This window comes from Pezoporus flaviventris, unplaced genomic scaffold, assembly GCF_033815535.1.
Source record: "Pezoporus flaviventris isolate CSIRO_AGI_PZ_B2104156 unplaced genomic scaffold, CSIRO_AGI_Pfla_v1 ptg000057l, whole genome shotgun sequence".
In the NCBI taxonomy this organism is placed as follows: domain Eukaryota; kingdom Metazoa; phylum Chordata; class Aves; order Psittaciformes; family Psittacidae; genus Pezoporus; species Pezoporus flaviventris.
The window spans coordinates 4,773,192-4,795,301 of NW_026892605.1; the positions used below are offsets into that span (position 1 = coordinate 4,773,192).

Consider the following 22,110-nt stretch of genomic DNA (forward strand, 5'->3'; position numbering starts at 1 on the left):
CTGCCGCTGCAGCGCGAGAGGAAACGAGGGCAGCTCCCGGGGCTGCGTCCGCAGCAGGCACCGCTCGCTCCAGCTGCAAACGGGTTTCAGATGTCCCACTGCTGTTTGACCCCCTGCAAATAAGGGTTGACCACCAGAGGCACATCCCACCTCTGACTTGTATTCGCTGACATTTAGGCTACAACTTCCAACCTGTTTACAACCCAAGGAGGGGGGAGAAAGGGAAGAGGGGGGAACAAGTTCGGGTTCCCCCCCCCCCGATTTTTTTTTTTTATTGTTTTTTAATACTGTTCTGGAGGATTCAAAGCAAAACAAAGACAATCCCTGCTCTGGGGTTGTCAGTGAGAAAGGACGTGTCGTGCAACTGGTTTGGGATTTGCAAAAGGCGAGAGGGTGGGGATCAGAAGAAGGTGCAAAGCCACAAAGTGTGAGTGCGTTTGTAAGGGGTATGAGTGAAAAATCCCTCCTGGCACCCCTTTCCTCTCATTATTTTTGTTGTTGTTGTTATTGTTGTTCACTTTGGTGTCATCTATTTTTCAGACCTTTCTGCATCTAAGATGGTGAAGAAAGGAGTGAGGAAGAGAACAAAATAACTACTGGGAAGTCTCCAACCAGGTTGGGGAGTGTATGTGCTTGTGGGGGGGGGTGGAGAGGGAAGAGAATAAGGAAAGAGGATTAACCACAGCAATCCCCCCCCCCCAAAAAAAAAAAAAAATCCAACAGCCTTTTTTCTGAGGGAGGACTCGAAGGATTAAAAGGCAGAAACTTCTGAGGCGATTTGTCCCCTGAGTTATGGATGTTGGTACACTTACTTCAGGCCAGATCAGAGCTCAGAGGAATCTAACCAGAAGCAGCAACCACCGGCTCGCCACTTGCTTTTTACCAGGTTTTACCCTTCCAGTATGTTTCATTTGATAAGACATTTTCCAGCGCCCAGAGTTTCAGTACAATGTGCAAATGGATACTGATAAATGGTGCCTCAGCCTCTTCCCACCTGCCTTGTTGCTGCTTACTGCTGCTCTTCTTGGTGTCTTCTGTGCCTGTCACCTGCCATGACCTCAGCCAGGACATGCTGTCCCCGGAGGCCACCAACTCTTCTTCTTCATCATCCTCCTCCTTCCCCTCGTCCTTCTCCTCTCCTTCCAGTGCGGGGAGACACGTGCGGAGCTACAATCACCTCCAAGGAGATGTGCGCAAGAGGAAGCTCTACTCTTACAACAAGTACTTTCTCAAGATCGAGAAGAACGGCAAGGTCAGCGGCACCAAGAAGGAGAACTGCCCCTTCAGTAAGTACGACTCTGCCGGTGCGCTGCCCCCCGAGCCAAGCGCCCGGCGGCGGAAGCCCCGGCCCCGCAATCCCGAGCCGGGGAGGGAAAGGAAGGGGAAGGTGACGGCTCGGCAGGGGAACGGAGGGTGGGCTCCTCAGGGACTACGCTCCTCGCCAGGCCATATCTGCAGATCTCTCCGGTTACATTTGTTCTGCAAATGCCTTCACCGAGCACGGTTTGTTTCTTTGCCTGGCAGAAATGCAAATTAGAAAGATTTGTAAGGATGTGGCGCGGAGCGGGGCGGAGGGGGGGGTGGGGCATTGTCTCCCGAATCTGAAAATCATTATCCCCTGTCATACGAGTGTCTTGACGAGAACGCTGTATTGAAACAATGCATCGTTTTCCCACACGCACACACACACGCTCTTCTCCCTGAGCAGCATTAAGATCTGTCTCTCCCGCTGCCCTCTCTCCAGCCAGGAGCAGGGGCTGCTCCGAGGGCTGGGTCTTTGCCCCGAGTGTGCTGTCCGCCGTGGGGGTGCCCGGCGGGCTCGGCAGCCGGTGCTGTGCCGCGGAGCCACCCGCGGTGCGACGATGCCGGTGCCTGCTGCGTCCCTGGAGTGCGCCCCGCCGCTCCGGGGCGGCAGCGCCGCCGTACCGCTGCTGCCCCATTGTAAACATGTGAGGCGGCCTTCCCTTAGACCTCACACGCGTTTCATTGTCGGATGGGTTTCTGGTTGGGAATTTTTTGTTTGGTTTTGTGTTTTTTTTTTTGTTTTGGGTGGGTTTTTTTGTTTGGTTTTGTTTTTGTTTTTTTTTTAGAAAGTATTTCAAAGCAAAAGTCATATGGCTGTCTCCATGGCTGAAGTTTTCTGTAGCACTAACTAGGTTTTTAGTACTAACTGGCTTCTGGTAATGTATTTTTCACTGTCAGTGCTAGAAATGTAGCCTTTATTCAGTTTTCCTTTTGTGTAATCTCAAACTGAAGTAACTGTATGTAGCAAACCAAAATATATTGTATTGTAACTCTCATGTGACTACATCCCACTATAGGAGCATGCTGTTATGCCACTGTTGGAGGAAACTCTCTTGACCCACTTCAGTGGTGGAAAACCACGTTTTGGTTCTTGAGTTGGTTTATATAAATCCAGATAAACCTGGGAACTTAAGTAGATCCCTTGTTAGCTAACGTGTAAAGTATGGAGTTCTTCAGCAGGTTGCTATGCCGCGTGATAGACATTACTGTTAATTCAGTTGTATTTCTCTTAAGTACATGTAGTATAGGCTTAGAAACAGGGAGGAGAAGGCTGCAGTATCGTATGTCACTACTTCACTTGCTCCACCTTGCAGCTTCATACTTTATCACACGTTTAATGTTTGTACAAGCTTTAGGTGCCAAAGCAGCTGAATCTTACCGCCTCCCTGTCTGTATTTCATAGGAAGCCAAGTTCTTGAAAAACAAAGGTTTGACAAAGGCTTCACTTTGTATTTGTTTGGAATGAGGTCTTAGCACTGTATTTCTTAGATTAATTTTGTTTGTGGAGGAGGATGTCATAATTCCCCTAAAGTGGGATTCTGAAAACTCCTCTGAGAGCATCAAGCCATTCTGTGTAAGGAGCCCAATCTGACAACAGTGTACTCAGAGAAGTAACTAATGCTCTGAGCAGTCCCACTTAACCAGCAGAGCTGTTCAGTTGCACACGTGCAAGAGCTTCTGCAAGATCTTACCAAGAAAAGGTAAGCTACGCTGAAATTCATGTATACATCTTTCTATTTGTTAAGTCTGCATGCAAGAACAACCCCCTGCAACTGTGTGGTATGATTCTCTTTCCCTAGTTCTTCAGTCAGTACACCAGAAAGAGAACTGTCATTCTCAGTGATATCATCATTGTCACATCTGCAGAGTATCTGCTGAAAGAGAGGAGAATGTATTTTTTTTCATATAAAAACAAAACAATGCCTTTATTATACATAGTTGTATCCTGTCCCTCAATTTTATGTGCAGTGAAGAAAGAACTCCCATCATCTTAAAACTTGTAACTGGCTAACCACACTTAAATCGCAGAGTCAGATGTAGAGTACAACATCTTTTAATACAAAACAATTAGGATCTTGTTAGCAGAAGATAAACCTGTTTGACTTATGTTCCTTAGCAGTCATTATAATCTGCAATGTGATATTGTATATTCTGCAGAAGTACCTAGCCTGAGACAATTTAAGAATATGTTTAATGTGCCTTTATTTCAAGGGTGTCTCTATAGCAAAATGTTGCAGGTGATTCACAAAAGCTATTCTTTTCATAACCTCATGTGTAGCTCTGCCATCATAACACTTCCATAACCCCCAGCTGGACTGAATCCATGCAGATATATTGTATCTTTAAGATAGTCTAAAATACATAATTAGGTATGACTAGAACTCCACCATGCATAGAGTTAACCACCCAGCCAACTACATTGTAGCCCATTTAACATAAAAAATCATTACTCTCTAAGTTCCTCTTTCAAAATTATGCTTTCCTAAGTAATAGTGGCTATTGACACACAAGACTTTGAAATATCCTCATTTGGAAGCTAATTTTCTTTTTCTCGTATGCTAATGTTTAAAATCCATTTATGCTGCAGTAAAGCCTTATCTGTAGGGCTGTAAGATCACTATATGTTGTGTAATTAGACAACAGCTTTCGTGGCTGTCTGCCAATTAAGCACTGTCAAGAAGAACAGTTGGAGAGTCAGAATAAACATTCAGAAAACAGAATTTAGTCTCCAGCTTTTAAATGACTCAAGCAGCATTCATAGATTTTCTTTATAAATATTGTGTAGAGTGTGCTAAATTAAAGTTTACTCTGGCAGATGTTTTCCAACTTGATTGCTTTTAACTATTCCATCAGCTTTTCTCTACCTATCGGGTAATGGGAACAAAGGTGGCTTCTGAGTACTTTGTCAGGAGGCTGGGGGAACTTAACAGCATTTAGCATAGCTAGAGGGTGTGTGTCACTAGATAGAAGTAGGATGCTTTTTAGGTTTTGGTTTATAGTTCCTTGCATATCAAGTTTTGTCCTCAAAATGCAGTTTGGGACTACCTCATCCCTCAACACCACAGCTGTGAAGTTTCTTGCCCCTCTTCTTGACAGTCATTTGTATGCATGAATAAGGAGATCTGTACTGCTTTCTTGTGACTTAAGTAGTTGTGGGGACGGGACAAAACAAAACCAAAAAAACATCCAAAGAGGAATTACAGAAGTTTTCAGTATAACTTGAGGCCTGGGATGACCAAGAGAAGCTTAAGCCATATATTAAACTGAGAAAGAGCTGCATGTGTGCAGATTCTGACTTCACTTGAAGTGTTTTGCAGAAAGCTTTCTTGAAGGTAGTGAAAATTTGGGTTTAATGAATAGCATTCGTCAGGCTGTGGAACACATGATAAGCTGGTTCAGGAAAATCTGAATGTATTTTCCAGCATTATACTATTTTCAGTTGACTTTTAAAACAACTGTTTATAATGCTATGAAGCACAGATTTCTAATTTATAGAACAGATCTTAGTAGCTGAAGAACAGTAGCACAATATTCAATGCTTGATTAGTAGCAGCCAACCAGAAGTCTGTAGGGGGGAGTCCTGCCTGAGCAAGGATTGCAGGATCAGGCCATTATTTAAGTACGTGTTTAGGGAACGGAGACTATGTCATTGAGCTTGGATGTTAGTGGGAGGAATTGGTGCGGCGATTTCTGCGAGCGTAGACCAAGTAGTGCTATTAAAAACCTACAGTAGATGGCGGTACAGCCACTGTCTAGTGTCACCTCTGCTCGGTCAAAGAAGGTGGACAAGAAGGGGCTGGAGCCTCAGCTGTGTGAGCTAATTTACACCAAGGAAAGCTGAAAGATCTTACACCAACCAAGATTCTATTAATCGGCCTTCTAGGCATCCAAAGTGAATTAATCCAAACAGTGCAAAGGCACTGCAGTTGCAGAGTAAAAGTGTTTACTGAGGGACCTAGCATGAAATAATTAGCTACTTCTCACCAGCTAACCTATTCCAGGTTTTTCCCTGAGTATGCAATTATCTTTTATACATAGCTTTAGGATCTGCTGAAGTCCCTAACAGTCTTTGGTTTTACTTTAGTTATTGTGGGATCAGATTAGCAACTCAGTGACTGTAGCAAGAAAATTCTAAGCCCCATTGTGTAGCCCAAAAGATTGTAAACAACCAGTCTTCTAGAAATGCTGAACGTTATTATCAAGAGTTTAAGTGTGTGTTTGTACGCATGACATATAAATACAGGTTTGTGTTGTATTTGTGGTTATATACATAAAAACAGCATTAAATGTGTTTTGATTAAGTATACTCAGTTTGATACTAATTTTTTTTACTATACCTCAGGCGTAATGAAATCATAAAGCTTATTAGGTCCCTTAACCTCAGCTGTAAAGCTCAAACCAGACTGGAATACTTGGTAAAATGTGCTATTTTCCTACTAAACATTTTTGAAACCACCTTTTGGGGCTTATCAACTCCTTATGAACTCATGTTTGTAAATTAATGTGAGAACTTTTCCCTGTGTGTCTGAAGACTGATTAGTAGGCATATATGTTTTGTTGTTTTATTCTCCATAGGTATCTGGTTTACTTTTTAAGCAACCAAAAGACTTTAAATAGGAAATAATACTGTTTCAGTGAAGTACTTGGAAATTCTTTAATACAAAATGGGTAAGTTCTCATGGAGATGATTTCTCACTTTAAGGCTTTTTTTTCTTCTGCAGAACTCACATAATTTATAACCAGCAATATACAACCTTAGACACCTAGGATTTATGAATGTGGAAAGAATTGTGCTATTTAACATCTACATGACACTTTCATGTTACCCTTACTGCATTCCTGCCTTGTGGACCCTCCATGCTGATACTGTAGTCCTGTCATAAATCTGTTCAAAATACACAGTTGTAAGAGGTCTTTTTGTCTTCATAAATCTAACTTATAGCCACTTTTAGAAAAAAAAATAAAAATGGGGGTAATTGGAAGTTTGATCTTAAAACCTCAGAAGAAAGAAATCAAGGGGCATGCAGGCTTATAGATGCTGTGTTGCTGTTTTAATAGGAGGGTTCTCAGGTGGCTCAGTGAAACTTCCCTTGAAGATGGCATTAGCTGAGTGAGCAATATAGAATATGTGCTTACACTTCTGAAACATCTTGGATGCATTCACTCATAGGATAAGATCCTCTATTTTGAAATAAGGCATTCTAAGATGACTTTCAGATGTCTTTGAGCTGTGTGTGTGAATAGGGGCCTTTTCACTTCAAATGGGAGTCAGATCAGATCCTGCAATAGGGGAGTTTTCATTTATTCTGCAGAGTCTTTCATTTTGGAAGAAGAAAAACCATTCTGTGAGCAAATCTTGTTAACCTGTGTATCTTAAGTTAAAAATAGCAGGTACCTGTATGAACATAGAGCAACATCTCCTGTTGTGGTGGATTCTTGACTTTTAGTCTGAGCAAGAAATACAGTTGTACAAGGAAGGTTCTAAATAGGGAAAAAACCTCTTTGTAAACAATATTGTGCTTGTAAAGCTTAATATTTAGGACTATAGAAATAGTGTCAGCAAAGCAAAGAAATTATTTGGTTGACTTGGGATTTGTTAATGCTCCCTTCATGTCCCATTTTATTTGTTTTCACAGTTTCCTGAAGAACTTTCTGAACCAGTGCCACCTTCTGTAAAATATCACTGAGCTGAAATTCCAATTTGTAAAATTTGAACACTTGCTACCATTGCTTGCAGTTGCCATAAGATACTGAGCTACCTTAGCCTATTATTCTGGGTTTATCATCTAATGACTTCTTTGCCATTTTGAATAGTGCAGATAGTTTGAATGTTTATCAGCATTTACAACCACCATCAGCTAGATAAGATTGCATGGAAAAGTAACCTTTGCTTGCTTTGGCTTATAAAAATGAAATTACTAGTTAAGAAATAAAGAATTCACTCAGTTAATGTTAGCCCATATATAGTTTTTTGGTTGATAAGTGTGTTGGTATCGCTAGTCTGTGTGTACCTACCAAACAACTCCTTCTTGTGTTTCAACAACTTGATACAATATTTTAATATATTTCAGCCTTTCATTGCTCAGATGCTTTGAACAAGGGAAAGTAGTCAATGGGACTTGTAAACACTAGTTCTGTTAACTATAAATATCCTTCCTTAGCTGTATTGTTTCTGTTTGTAGTGCCAGTTTGTTGTAAAAGAGCTCTATTAGTTGCAACAGAGTAAAAAGGACATAGGAAACAGTGTTTGTTGCATGAAGTTTTGAAAATTCAGTGTGGGAGAACTCTGTTCATGAAGAAAATTAAAATCTTCAAGGGTAGGAGTGAGGAGGAAGTGGCTTAACCTTTAATCACTGAATGGATATTACAACTGAATTCGTTAGATGAGTGGATTATTAAAACTGATTATGCTACTTCATGAATACAGTGCAACAAATGGAAGTTGGAGGGGAAAGAAATGGTTACAAGTGAGCCAGGTCACACTTTAAATAATGGCTTTAAAGGCACTCTTTGTTTTTAAATTAGGTCACTTGTGTTCTTACTTTGAACATTCCATTCTAATTGCAACAGTAAATCAAAGAATACACTCAAAGTAGATTCCCATGTAAGGTGGACAACTGGACAGTGCCTTTTTACTGCTCCTAACACGTGCATCCAATTACTGGATTGATATACTCACAATGTCAGCGGCAAAGCATTCTATTTTATAGTTAGCCTAAAGAATTATTAGCCTGTCCCTTTTCACGTTTACCTCTAAATAATTTTTCAGTAGTGTATATCTTCTACAGTTAAATGGGAATTTTCATATGCACCAAAGCTGACTTTCAAGAAAAAGGAAATGTTGAAAAGTCACAAAAAAATTTCACTCATTTTCTCCATTCCCTCTTCCATAATTTTGGTGTTGTGCAAAAGAGGAAAAGTCTACAGACAGTAGAAACATGAATGTTCATAAATTTTATATAAAACCAGTGATCGGGTCTTTCATAAACCTTGATTTAGGAAAGCAATATGATGCCTACTCCTTCCGTGGTGGAAAACATATACTTGGGACAAAAACTTAGTTGGTTTTCACAGTTCCTGACTCCTCTTCCTACGTGGGGAGCAGAAGTGAAAATGGGGGATTTGAGGAGCCCAGTTGCTCTTCCTTCCTCTGCCACTGATATTAGAGGTTCAAATATTGCATATAAATAAAGAACATACAAGTTTTCTTTCAGGCTCCTGATGCACATCTGTGCAGCTGTAGGCAGTCTGTGTGGGAGTTGGGAAAGGAATGACGAAGCATTCAGGATGTTGTTTAGTTGGGATTTAAGTTACGGTTCTAAGTGAAGGCTGGGCGTAAATAAATTATATCGTGTTCACATTAGAGGAAGGGGATGGGAAGCGTGACAAGTCCCAGAGCAACACTAGAAAGAATGACAAGAAAGAAATAGGTGTAGCATGTGTCGTGAGTGGGAGAGAAGTGGGGAGAGGAGGAGTGTGACTTACCCATTTTGGCAGCAGTGGACTATTGGTGATGGAATTGTCCCATGTCATCTCACTGCATCATTGGTTTGCTCACAGACTGAACCTATGAAGCCATTAAGGTGCCTGTTGAATTTGTCTAAGTGTGTACTTAGAATTGGAATATAAACTCTTCCCACTCCCAATTTCATTGTCTTCTCTGATAGATACTATAGATATCTGTGGTACTTATCTATAGTACTGTAGATGCTAGACACTACGAGGTACACGCTCTGCGATTTTCTTCATCCTGTCCTCTTCAAGAGGATTAATAATCTACTTCATTCTTAGTGTCAAAGTCACTACAGACTACTTGCAAGCAGAAAGATGGGCAAATTTGCCCTCACATATAGTGCTATTTGAAAGAGCCACAAGCAAACCACTGTTACTGATGAAAAAGCTGGTATTTTGTTTGGGTTTTCTTCAAATTTTTTTCAAATTTTACTATGCCAGTACTATCAACAATATTTGTTATGAGAAACATATGAAGGACAGAAAGATATTCTAAACTTCTAGGTGTTTTAATCTTCTGAGGATGGAATAGGGTTACAAGTGGACTAAGGTATTTTTTTGACTGGTATGTTAGCGAGTCATATTTTGTTAGCTTATCTTTAAGATTTAAAGTAGTTACATAGTTACAAGTTTTTTACTACAGTGAGAAAGGGAATATACAGACTAGACTAGAATATGGGATGACTGTAATATGAAGTGTGTTTTATCAGACTGCAGTTTTGATGCCTTTATTTCATACATTTTTATGATCTTTCAGGAGATGCTAATATTCCTGATGATCAATGAAACAGTCTTTTGATTTACACTGAGAACAAACTTTGTTCTGTTGATTTCCCAGTTATACATTTTGCCTCTGTGGTTTTCTTGGATGTAAACATTAGAAATGTAAACCATACTCATCTGGAAGTACCTCTCCCAGCCAAATTAAGTACCTGCTTAGTCTCTGCTTAGGACGTATGGAGACAAGGAGGCTAATGAAAACCTCCCCCTGAACTATAACCTTATCTGACTTCACTGTGCCCTTCTCTGTCTTGGGGGAAGCAGAGTGGTGCATGTGGCTCACATTCTGATGGCAGGACACTTTTCCTTTCAAAACACTAGTGCTAATAACTGCAATACAGCAACTGGGCACTCACTGAGGATCCGTAACTGCAAAACTAGTGATAGTATGAAAAGATGCAGCAGAAGCAGTCTAGAGCTAGCCACATGAGCCGAGCTGTGGCCAATTTTTGTTAGTCTGCTTGTTAGATGCTGAAAAGATAACCCCCTCCTGTAGAAGGCACATATGTGGTTTTGGTGGTACCCTTAGCAGCTGGCTGGGTCAGCAGCAGGCAATTTGGCCAGAGGGCTAGGCTAAGGCTCCATTGTGTGTAAATTGAAGAGGGACATTAGTAAGAGCTGAATTTCACTGGGTGTTCTGACCAGACATCCAAACTCTGTAAATTATCACTTCACCTGGTTCTGACAAAAATAGTTTAGAAAGTGACTAGCATGTGAGAAATGGAAGGAAGTTATAACTGTTTCAGCTTCTTACAGGTGAAGATGCTGGGTGAAGGAACATATGTAAGTGTGCTGATTATTACCAACGGTAAAATTTACTGTCATGCCTGTTTGCTTTATTCACAGACCAGCATCACCTCTGCTTCCAGGCACCCATGAGTGCACACAAGCAATGACTCACTTTTTAGGGCAATGCATAGTTTACACCACTTAAACAGATAAAACAAAATTTACTAAGGTTAGCACTGGAAGGTGCAAATTATGCCTTTCTGAGGTCCAAATTAGATTCGATTCAAGCAGTTTTGCTCCTTCCCTTAGGCTTTGCTTTGTGGGTAGTCCTAGGTTAAGGAGCATGAAGGGAAATACTGGGATCATGCAGACTGGCAGTTCTATCCAGACTGGCAATTCTATTTATCCTGGCAATGGTGATGTTTCGTACTGACAATATACAGTGGGAGATACTGGAGGACAGGGGGAGGGGGGCAATACTAACAAAAACCTCTTTTCAAAGTACTATGTAAAGATATTTCTTCACAGCTTCATGTACGTGAATAACCTGAGGAGTAGTAATTGGAACCCAATCTGTACATCCCATGGTATTTAAATTATGTAACAGCTATATATTAATTAGTTATTCCTTGGTACTTTTCTCATATGGCGTAAACCAGTCAAGAACAGTGACTGCCAATTGCTTCAAAGCTGATGATAACTGTGTATTAAGAGCTATAAGACTGAATTTATTGACATTGCTAAAACATTTTTAGGTCACTGTATGGAAGACAGAAAGATTACTGTTAGTAAATACAGTGTATAAAATACATTGCTTTGAATGAGGAAGTGCATTTCAGCTGCACATAGCTCATAGAACAGCTAGTGTGTTAAGATTGCAACTGAATTGGTTGGGAAAGAAAAAGTCCAACACAAGTTTGTAGAAGAGTTTGTGGAATTTTGAACTTCCAAAAAATTCTGAAAGATCTAGAAAGATGACCACAGTGAATTTTTTTTCTTTTTTTTTTTTAAATTTTTATCGAAACAAGACAGAAATGCTTAAGGGCTGGAATAATGATGTAGGATGTGGGAAACTAAAGGCTCATATCCTTCACCATGTGCTGTGAAGATATCCTCAGCATAAAAAGGCAGCAGGGGGACTCATTCTGAGTTCCTTGTGCTCCTCACAGTGATCAAGCAACACAGAGGAGGAATCTTCTTTAGGGGAGAGGGAAAAAGACTGAAAATTTGGCACAAGGATAGCTTGAGGGAACTAAACTTTGAACTTAGGGTTCATTAGCCATAAAGTACTAATATGATGAAATATCAGGTCCTATATATGTTATCCATTGTACCTCAAAATCTTTCAATGTATTTGACTCTAATCTCTCTGGCTTTTTGCTGCTTACAAAATGAGGATAGTAGTACTTCCTGCAAGAGCAAGGGTGTTATGAAAGCAAATTATTTGTGAAGCACACCAGTAACACTGTGGTGAGTGCCAGGGGAAAAAAAGCCTGCCCAGAGGGTAATCATTCTCTTTTTACAGAAAGGTTTGGATGTAAGGAATAGCAAGGGCAGTTTTGTCATCCTATAGAACAGGAAAGATTAGGCTTAATTCTTAACTCTAGCACACTTAGATGTTTGTCCTTTGACCAGAAAAAGCTTAAGATTCCCAAGGGGAAAAAAAATACGTATTCTGTAGACTCTCTTGCAAGCACTCTGTCAAGATTACTCAACAAATTTGTTGCATAGCATAATACAAAAGTTAACAACAAAACAGCTTCTAACCAGACAGCATGGGTCTAGGCACAAATTGGATCTGTCCTTCTGTCAAGCTGAGTTCTAGAACTGATTGTGCTGTATGAACATTATAATCATGAGTGATGTCAAAATTTGTTTTGCTTTAAGAGTATGAATATTAAGAGGTTTCAGCTCAAGGACCTATATTATCTCCATGATTAAACACTTAAAATATAATTGTTATTTCACTCTCTTTACTGTAGGCTTATCAGTCAAAGAAATCTGAGCATATGACCTCCATCTCATATTTATTGTACTTGGCCCTATTATATATTTTTAAGACTACCCTAATTTCCATGAAATGCTGCCAATGTGTTGCTGTTGAACTACTGGAATTTTTTTTTTTATTTCTTTTATTACCATGTTATTACTATTATTATAATTAATTATTATTGATACTTTCCCTTTAGTGTTACAGACATTATTCTTTCAGCTTAATTTATTACAGTTACTTTTACATGTCACAACTCCTCTTTGAAATGACAGCCATCCAAGTTAAAGTCTTTTCAACTTTAGTGAAAACACATAATGAGGCTGACACTTGGCTCATGTGGAATTAATCTGGTCTCTTGGTCATTTCTTCTGTGTTTCCTCCTGCAGCCTGCTCTGAAAAGAACATATCTGCAGCTGGGGAGAACATAAGATTAACTTCCGCCTCTCTGTGGCTTCTTGCCTCAGACCACACACCAAATAATTCCTCAAAGCATTATCCAGATTTGCTCAAAATTCACCATGCTTGCTTTATTCCTTCAGTTCTACCACACATGCATTTGTGGACTCTGCTTGCAGATGATTCTGCTTATGAAACAGGAAACACTTTGTAAAGATGAGGATTTGGAGACAAACACTATTGTAAAATATCTGTAATAATTTTTCTGTGGAACTGTTCCTTTTTTTTTTTTGCTGATTTTATAAATTTAAACAGTAGACCATAAAGGTAAACAAGATGTAACCTTTTGTTTCCAGCTGTACTCAGGACATAACAAGACTGATGTAGCTTTTAGTACAGACTGAATTGCAGTAACTCCTGTGTCAAAAATGAAATTAAAAAAAAAAAAAAAAAGGCAAACCCCAGTGCTTATATTTAGGAATATCTTTAGTGCTGTCTGAAGTATCAAATTCAATAATGCTAAAAAAAACTCCAACCAGCCACTGTGTGGATGGAGGAAGTATTAGACAGCACTCTTATCTAGGGACCTCCAGACTATAATCAGTTTAAAACCCCTAGAAAAGGAATTACAGATGTCAGGATACCTCTGCTCACACACCACTGCAGACTCAAGTTGTATCTGTGATGATGAGCAGGAAAACCAGTACGTAAAACATCTAACTACTTCCTGTTACCTCAGTTAAAGTTGAGGTTACCAGGTGCTTCTCATTAAGACCTTAATGGTGATGGGAACATAAGTTTGGTGTTTGAGTAAACTTCAGTCTGGCATTTTCTAATATTCATATTGTTATTTTTTCAACTAAATATTTTTTCGTGGTAGTTTCAGAATCTTTCTGCTTTTCACAGTAACCAGTCATAAATATCTATGTAAGCTCTTCATTTATACATGTGTTTTGTGTGCCAAGCTATAGAAGTTCTACATGCAAAACTCCTGTTACAAACTCACAGACATAATAGAAGGGTAGATTGTATGATGATGCAAGTTATGTACTGCTTAAGATGAAGTTTCCGAAGAACCTGAAAGGGCCCTAATTGAAAAGTACGCTTACATTTTCAGGTGTAATAGTTGTGCAGCTATTTCTGTAAGCTCCTCTGAGACCTTTCTGTATTGATTTTATGATGTAAAAGCTCATGATGTGAAACATCTTGAGAACAGGTAGAAATTTGTGTCATTATTGCAGTATTTGGACACATTAGATTAATGTCTTCAGGAGGTCCATCACATGTGCTTTAGCTAGGAAAGGATGATAAATGTTAGAGACTTCCAGATATTTAATAATAATTTCAGAGTTTAGTTAAAGATCATATCTCATTCCCTTGTTCCAATAAATACCTTGCTAATGAATCGTGGTTAACATGACCTTGTAGCAGAGTTTTTTGCTGTTTCTTTTTTTCATTCCTTATCCAAATTATAGATTTGTTTTCTGATTTTGAAGGAGAGCTGATACTCACAAGTCATATGTCACAAGCCACTAAAAGTGTCAAAATCTTACAGCAGGCCCTTGGTGGCTTGTTAATCTCTCCTACTCCCACCCTCCCCCTCCCTTCTTTTTTAAAGGAAACAGGCTAATTCACTTAAATATAATGAGAGCCATGCTTGCCTACTTTTTAAACAGTATCAGCCGAAGAAAGATCTGTCTTATTTCTTCACCTCCTTTTCTTGGCTCCAACAATTAAACAGAAAGCTAAAAAATACAGGGGTTTATGGCAGAGCTATCTCATATGTCAAATGAGAAATGGAGGCTGCCATTTTCATAACAAAATATACAAGTGCTACGGCAGGGAAGTTTTACTTTTCCTTTTGTCTCTCCCTCCCCCCCCCCCCCCCCAAATTATCATCAGCAACACGCAAAAAATAAACCTCTATGTTAAATAGGGAGACCAGATGTATGTTTAACCCCTCACCCTCTTTTTTCTAACTGGCTTCCATTAGGAACAAAAAGTTAAAATATCTCCAAACAAAAATAACTGATATGGTAAGGTAAACGTTTCAACTGGATAAGGACTCTAGAAAAAGACAGTATTACAGAGTCCTATGTTAGGCCAACAGACTGTTTTAATGTAGTGGTACACTGATACTTGGAACAGTAACTCCATGTATGCTTTTGATAAGTAGTGGCAGAAAGTTTGTTGAGTTGCAGCAAAAATGAAAGCAAGGATTAGTTAAAATTCTTAAGTGTTAAAGAAAATCTAGAAATACTGTGCTACAGATCTGAGGTTTGCTTTTCAATGTTAGACTTTTTCTTCTCCACAGATATTAGCTAACCAAATCTTGAAATATGGCTGTGTTATTTTCCCCTTCCTCAAGAGAGGGAATTTTAGCAGAAAGTTTAAAGACCAGGATTTTCTCTCTTTTATCTTGATTCATGCTTATTCCACCAGAAATCCCTGAACGGATTCTTTATTCCTTATTTTATGTTCACAATACAAAGGATGATATTCATGTTCTTATAAAAATGGAACTTGCAGGGTAAGGTATAATACTATTTAATTTGTATAGCATCATACGTCTCCAACATAGATGTAGATGTATGACAGATTAAGTGACAACTTTAAGACTAGGTGAAGATACAGAAAGTATAAGAAAGTCTACAGAAGTGATTGAAAAGAAACAGCAGACAATTCTGTCTGAAGACAGATGTATTGGTAAATGTCCTCTCTTGGTAAAAATGTCAACCAGTGGAGTCAAGAAAATTGTCAATGTTTGAAAACGAGTTGTTCTTCATGAGCAAAGCTAAGAGCTGCTGGGAACCCATAAGCTATCTTTTGTAAGAGTTTGAGAACTGCATTTGTTTTATCATAAAAGATAAATGTTTTAAGTGCTGTTAATGTATTCACTATAGATAACAGCTGGAGAGTGTGTCCTTTTGGAAGTACACAGTCTGAAAACCAGACTATTTTGCGTATAGATTCTAAATTCCTAATTTTAGTTGCTTCCGTCTCATGCTGTTAAGCTTTTATGTATGAGTAAGGGTTTAGGAGAGATTTAACTGAAGAAAAGTTATTCACTCAGGAACAGAAGAAAGTTGCCTACAGAAAGGCAGGAGAAACATCTTTGACATTGAAAAAAATGAAGAGACTATTGCAAGCAGGGAATCACTACCAGAAGTGACTGGGTAGAGGAGAAATCCTCCAGCAACTTGTTCTAACTCTTCTGCTGAAGACTGCTAAATTTTGTGAGCTTATGTTAGCATCCCCTAACTTGCCCCATCCCAAATCACACACCTTTGCTTTACTGCCTTAAATACAAGATTTCAGCTATCCTGAAAACACTAAAGTGTTTGGAGAGCAGCTAAGCTCTTATTTGGGGGAATCACATAAAATCAGGCTGGTATAGATTTATTATTTTTTTTACCCTTAGTAACAGGGATGTTCTACAAGAGAAAAAAAAAGAAGCGGGGGGGGGGGGGAGTATTAGAAGTGATGTTTGATATAAAATCATTTAGACTTTGAGCAGAGAAGATGAAGTTTTCACCATGTACCTAAGTGCAGCAGTCCAGGATCTCAGTTAATGCGTTCCTCGTATTTCTCTGAAACTGTCAATGTAAAGTAACCAATTTATTCGCACTGTGATTTCAATTGCTATCAAGAGTATCATTTCAGCACCTTACAAAAGTAATAATATCACTTTAGAACCTAGTCGAGGAGAAAATACCATTTGACTTTATGAGTTGTGCCAATTCTGGAAAAATTGCAGATGTCAGCTTTACAGGAGGCTGAAATAGCCAAAGGAAAAGGTCAGTTATGGGATAAAGAGGAAGAGGAAATCTTCATGCCACAAGCTGCAGTGAGGAGGCAGGATCACTCTGAATTTTCACTATAAGCTCCTCATGTTTTGTGCTTTGCAACTACCTTAGAAATCTTGTCTTACTTTGTTTCAAAAGTAAAACATTAATATTGGAACCATTCGTACTGGATAGCTTTAGCAGACGGTTTCTGTGGAACTAGATTCTATGCACAGTATCAAGCACATCTTCACTACACTTCCAGAACACTCTCTCATCCACAAGATAGGCAGTTCCAGGTGGCCCCTCCCACCTACTAACATTCAGTGTACGACACTGAGATCTGTAGGTAGTTGGGGAGTGGTTTGTGTCTTTTGCCCTAGAGCAGGGAAGTTTTGCAAAGCCATGTAATAAGTGAACTTATAGTACCAAAAACCTCTCCATTCTTCACTGGCTTCTTTTAACATCGGCTTTTGGTGGACCACTTCAAAGTGGTTAGCAGGCCTTGTGTCCCAGGATCAGGAAGCAGCCAGCACTGCAGGGGAGCTCTGCTGCATGCGCAACCTCACCATGGGCATATGTTATACATGGCTGGTGTGTGTCTGTTAATTAAAAACGTGTCAAGTCACAGAAAAGCAGGACCAAGGAAACATCCTCGGAACCATAATATAGCCTGTGTTATCACCAGCGCTGGTCATATAAATTTGTCCAGAAGTTTACCAATTTCAGTTAGTACCACACAGGTTTGCTTACCATACTGTTTATCTGAAGTATGTTCCACAATGTCATGCCTGCAAGAGTTACAGATAATTCTTATTTTCTATTAAAATACAATCAGCAGCAGCACTACTCTTCCTGCTCTTTTGCCCAGTAGTATCCTTTGCTGTTCCCCAGCTTTTCTTCTTTAGAATCCACTGCCACAAGTATGTGTAGGAAGCAGTTAAATATAAAAAAGCTAATAAGTTGTTGTTTTTTTTTTTCCCTCTGCTAAAATTAGATTGCCAAGTTCATTGCTAAACTGAGAACAGTGAGCTGAGACATACCCCACCATCTTCCTGTTGGTTTTGGATGTGAAGCAACTAGCTACATCCTCATGGGCTAATAATAAGCTATGTGTCTTGATGGAGAATATCAAGTCCTGTGTGGCACCCTGAAAACATAGCTGTCTTGCTTTTCATACCCAAGATTAATAGCTTTACTGTGACAATTTAATTTGAAGTAGTCCCTGTGGGTCTTCTGTTTGGCTCTATGTGGACATGCTCTTTTTTTATAAGATACTTTCATTATCTTGCCTTTTCAGAGCAGCTTCTAGATGCCTGGTCTTAAACCAGAACTGTACAACATGTCCCAGACCTAAAAGAATTCCAAGATTGATGAAACTAGCAAACATGCAAAAAGACCTCCCATATGCGGCTTAGCAAAGGATGCCTTTGCCCAAACATCAAAAGAAATGTGAGCTGTAGAAATGGGCCTGGTTTACAATGTGCTTGTTACTTGGGCAGTGTTGAAAGGTTGAAGTACTCTGCTAAGAGTGATGCTCAGAATACAGCTGATGTAGAAAAGGTGAATTGAAGCAATTTATCTTGTGGCGTTTTACTGTCATTAATTTGCATTAATTCAAGACTTTTCTTGAAATTTGAAAGAAGAATATTGGTTTATGAAAGTTTTGTGGAATGAACTTATTTTCCTCACTTTCTTAAAGATGTTGAAATGCCAAAGCACTTTCCAATTAGAGTGAATATTGCATCTAACTTTTCTACAAAATCAAAGGCCAAAATAATGCCAGTTTAGATGAAGTATGACATTTTGTGGGAATTAGTTAGAAATATATAATAAAAATTGTCTATTTTTTTTCTTTTTTGCTATAGTAAGCTTAAGATTTCTCTTTCCCCTCTAAAAAAAATACAGTTTTTAGGAAGTTGAACTTAAAATTTAATTGAAGCCTGTTATTTCTGTAAGAAAATAAAATTTGTGATATTTTCAAATGAAATTATACTCGGTCATAAAAATTCTATCTATAGCTTACTAACTTCAAAATAGGAAAAGAACTGGAGAGCAAGGAAATAAATGCTCAGAAGAGTTGTAGTATTCATTTCCAAAATAATTAGGCCTTCACTGACGTGATGCTAAACACAGAGAATGACTGTGTTGTGTTTCACACAGGCGTGTGTCCAAGTTCTTGGTCCAGACAAGCAGTTTGACCATCTGTAAAGTGTCTAAGTTAATACTTGAGGCTCAAGGCACTGGTGTCTGTATGACTGAAAGAATAAACAGTTCCAGCTAGTCCTTCATAGCTTCAGTCCCTAGCAGTTATTGAGTTATTGAATTAGAAATACTTGAGAATGAAGGCACATACCCATAATGGCTTAACATTGTGCAGAGGACTGTCTCTTTTCATACGGAAACCTACCCATGGGTCATTATGTCTGTGTCCTACATACACAGGGAAAAGGGCTCTACCCTTTCCTCCTTGCTTCGTTCCCCAGTGTTGTCAATGGATTTAGGGTTAACATTAGGAAATGTGCTCCCCAAGCAAAGCATTGCTCCTCCTGACTTTTTTAGAGTAGTGTTACAACTGCCATTTGCTCTGAATACAATGCAAGCTGAGCAACCACAACTTTTTTCATGAAGCTGATTCTTCTGTGTGCTAAACACACATTTGTATTTAGAAAGGACTTTAGAAAACTGTTTTATGAGGCTGTGTATTTGCATTTGATATAATCCATACAGGTCTCTTGCTTCTGTTTTGAGGAGGGGTGAAAAGAATGTGTTGACAATTTTTTTGTTTTTTTTTTTTCATATTGTGACAGATCTTTTCAGTGTTGTATTTCCCAAGGCTTTTAAGTATAATTTGACTTGTTTCTGCCATTCTAAGAAAGATATATCAACCAAAGCTATTTTTAGTGCTCCCCTGATACATCAAGATGTCACAGAAGTGTGGACTGTTGCAGCTGATACATGGACATGGAGATAATGGGCAACACATGACATTTTTTTTATTCATATTTTCCTTCTACCATTTGTATGTCTGGCTCTAATCAGTGAGTTCTCTGTGAAATGTTGCAATTGAAAAAACTCTTTGCTCTTCTCTGATACGGACCTGAGGATTATAGGTGAAACTGCATTAAGAGGCTGCAGAGGTTAATTCCGCCTGAAAGTTTCCAATACTATCCAGATTGGTTGACACTCTCAGCACACTTCATAAGCAGTCTGGGAGAAGATATCATTAGCAAAGCTTGAGTGCCACACTCTTCCAGTCCTTGCACTATCTTCTCGGATTTCAAACTCTTCCCAGGTGGTTGTACATTTTGCATGAGTTGTTTATGAATTCGAAAAAGTTTGTTGGTCAGCTGCACATGCTGTGTGGTATTTCTTTCTTATATACAAGGAAAGAGATTCTTACCTAGCCGACAAAAAATTAACACCTGAATAGACCTTTCTAAAGGCTTTCTTTTAATTTAAATTACCTAATCTTTCTTTTTTTTTTAATAAAAGCTTGAGGTAATCTTGGTAGAACACCTGCATATATTGTACTTGTCAAGAACTTCCAAGGTTCTGTGATTACATTTTGCTAGTATAAGACTAGTATAAGAAATACTTTTCTCTGTGCTTTCCCATGAAAATTCCATATTAAGCCAGAAGCTTTCATTAAGAAAATCATAAACCTAATAAAACAGAAATGTTGTCAAGCTTGAAGTGTACTAAAAAAAAAAAAATTTACTGATAAATCACTGCTCTCTCTTTAATAGAATCCTTGTATGTGTTACGCTAAAAAAAGAAAGCATAAGGTTTTCAAACAAAAGCAGTCTCAGGGCAATCATGTCTCGCTTAAGATTATTTTGTTTCAAACCAAACTCCAGTGAAATGGGTTATCTCCTATGCAAAACAAAGATTAAGATTACTTTGTTTCAAACCAAACTCTAGTGAAATCGATTAACTCCTGTGCAAAACAAAGATTAAAGTGCAAGTACCTGCTTCCCTCTCTCTCTTGTTACAATGTTTTCTTACATTCCAACACCATTTTCTTTACTCTTTTTGAAGAGGAAAGCAGCTTTATGCTTTGGAGTGTGCAGAAACAAGTTGAGGAAGGGTTGGAAGGTCAGCCAGTGAGCTCGAAGTGTGGCAATTCACTTCTGTCTCACCTCATTCCTGCTTCTTCAGAGCAGCAGCACAATAATCTTTTAAATCTGTTTGATAAGGCTCGTATGCTTGAAGCAACTTGGACATTGCTTGCATAGGAGCTGTCTTGACTTTGCCCATATGAGATCACAGAAAAAAGAAAAATCATAGGACACTCAAGGAATTTTCTAGGTTGCTAGATTTAATTACCAGAATTTCTAAGGAATTCTTTTGTACCAAAAATAATTGGATCATAATTTTTTTTTAAGTGGATTAGATGCAAAAATATAATGTAAAACAGCCATTAAATTGAGATATGATGTGGGACATTTTTAGCTGTCAAAATGTGCTTAGAAATGTATAACAACTGCCAACATGATACCGTGAATTGTGAAAAGGAAAAGACACAAGTTCGGCTATTTGCTGTTGCCAGTAAATGTCTACTTTTGTTTAGACATTATTCCTACAAAAGCCAAGATAAGACTGTGATTTGCCAATTGTTGCGTTGTGCTGTCCAACTCGGATTTTGAATTAAAATGCACATGTGCCAAAAGTTATGTTTATATAATTTAGTATATTGTGTAATAAAAGTGTTAGGTAGTCAAGTTAATTAAATTATTAAATTTTGGCAGAGTGGTGTTAAATTGAGTTTATATTTAATATTAGATTTGGGAGAGTGGGTGGAAGGAGAGTTGAATTCTATGTCATATTAATTGAAACAGACTAAGCTGTTGATAATATAATGCCTGTAAATAGGAATTAACTGCTATGTAATAGCAGTTTTTCTAAGAAGACAACTTGGAAAGAGATTGATTTAAAATGGAATAGTCTAAAGTGGAACTTTGATTCCATGTAAATGAGAGTCTGTGTAGCTAACTTCCCTTTTGGACAGGTGAGATGATGCTGATCCCGGGAGAACAATGCACTGGGAAAAAGCTCTTTTAACTCACAGCAAAAGTAAAAAAATTATTTTCCTACCACCACATCAGTGGTAGGAAGAGGCCCATGAGAATTAGTACTGTCTTCTCTCAAATAAGACTTTGGTTCTCAGAATGAGTGCAGCCTTTTCCTTTCTTTTGTAAATTAGAGTGCACATACCATTTAAAGGATCTCATTCTTTATATCAAAAACCTATTGTAGGTACTTGAGTAGTTTTCTTGAGGTTAAATCTCACTCGGATGGAGGAGTTTGCAGGATCAGCTTTGGTTTCCTTGCAAGTTGCCCAGGCACTTTCAGTTGGACAAATTCTGCACACCCCAGCTATAATGAGTTATGTTTTTTGTTTATTTTTCCATTATCAAGATGACCAGTTACATGTTTCATAAGTAGTTTTTTGATCAAGAGTGTGGCAAACAAGCTCCATTCGTCCCTTGTTTAGTTTGACACCTTTCTTGGTGACACTTAATTAGTCATTGTCCAATCAGAGGAATTTGAGTAGCTTTTTGATTTTGTTTGTTTCTTCCATCCCATCAGTAAGTAGAGCAGTGTAAG

The 22,110-nt window shown here is 38.6% G+C and overlaps 1 protein-coding gene across 1 annotated transcript in view; it reads left to right on the forward strand.

Annotated features, from left to right (window-relative positions):
* The first annotated feature begins 730 nt into the window (after positions 1 to 730).
* Positions 731 to 22,110, forward strand: part of FGF10 (fibroblast growth factor 10) — a 59,753-nt gene continuing 38,373 nt past the window's right edge. Inside the window, exon 1 of the mRNA XM_061469432.1 lies at positions 731 to 1,286. Coding sequence (XP_061325416.1) covers positions 950 to 1,286 — 337 coding nt within the window. The 5' untranslated portion in view covers positions 731 to 949. The remainder of the gene's footprint in view (positions 1,287 to 22,110) is intronic.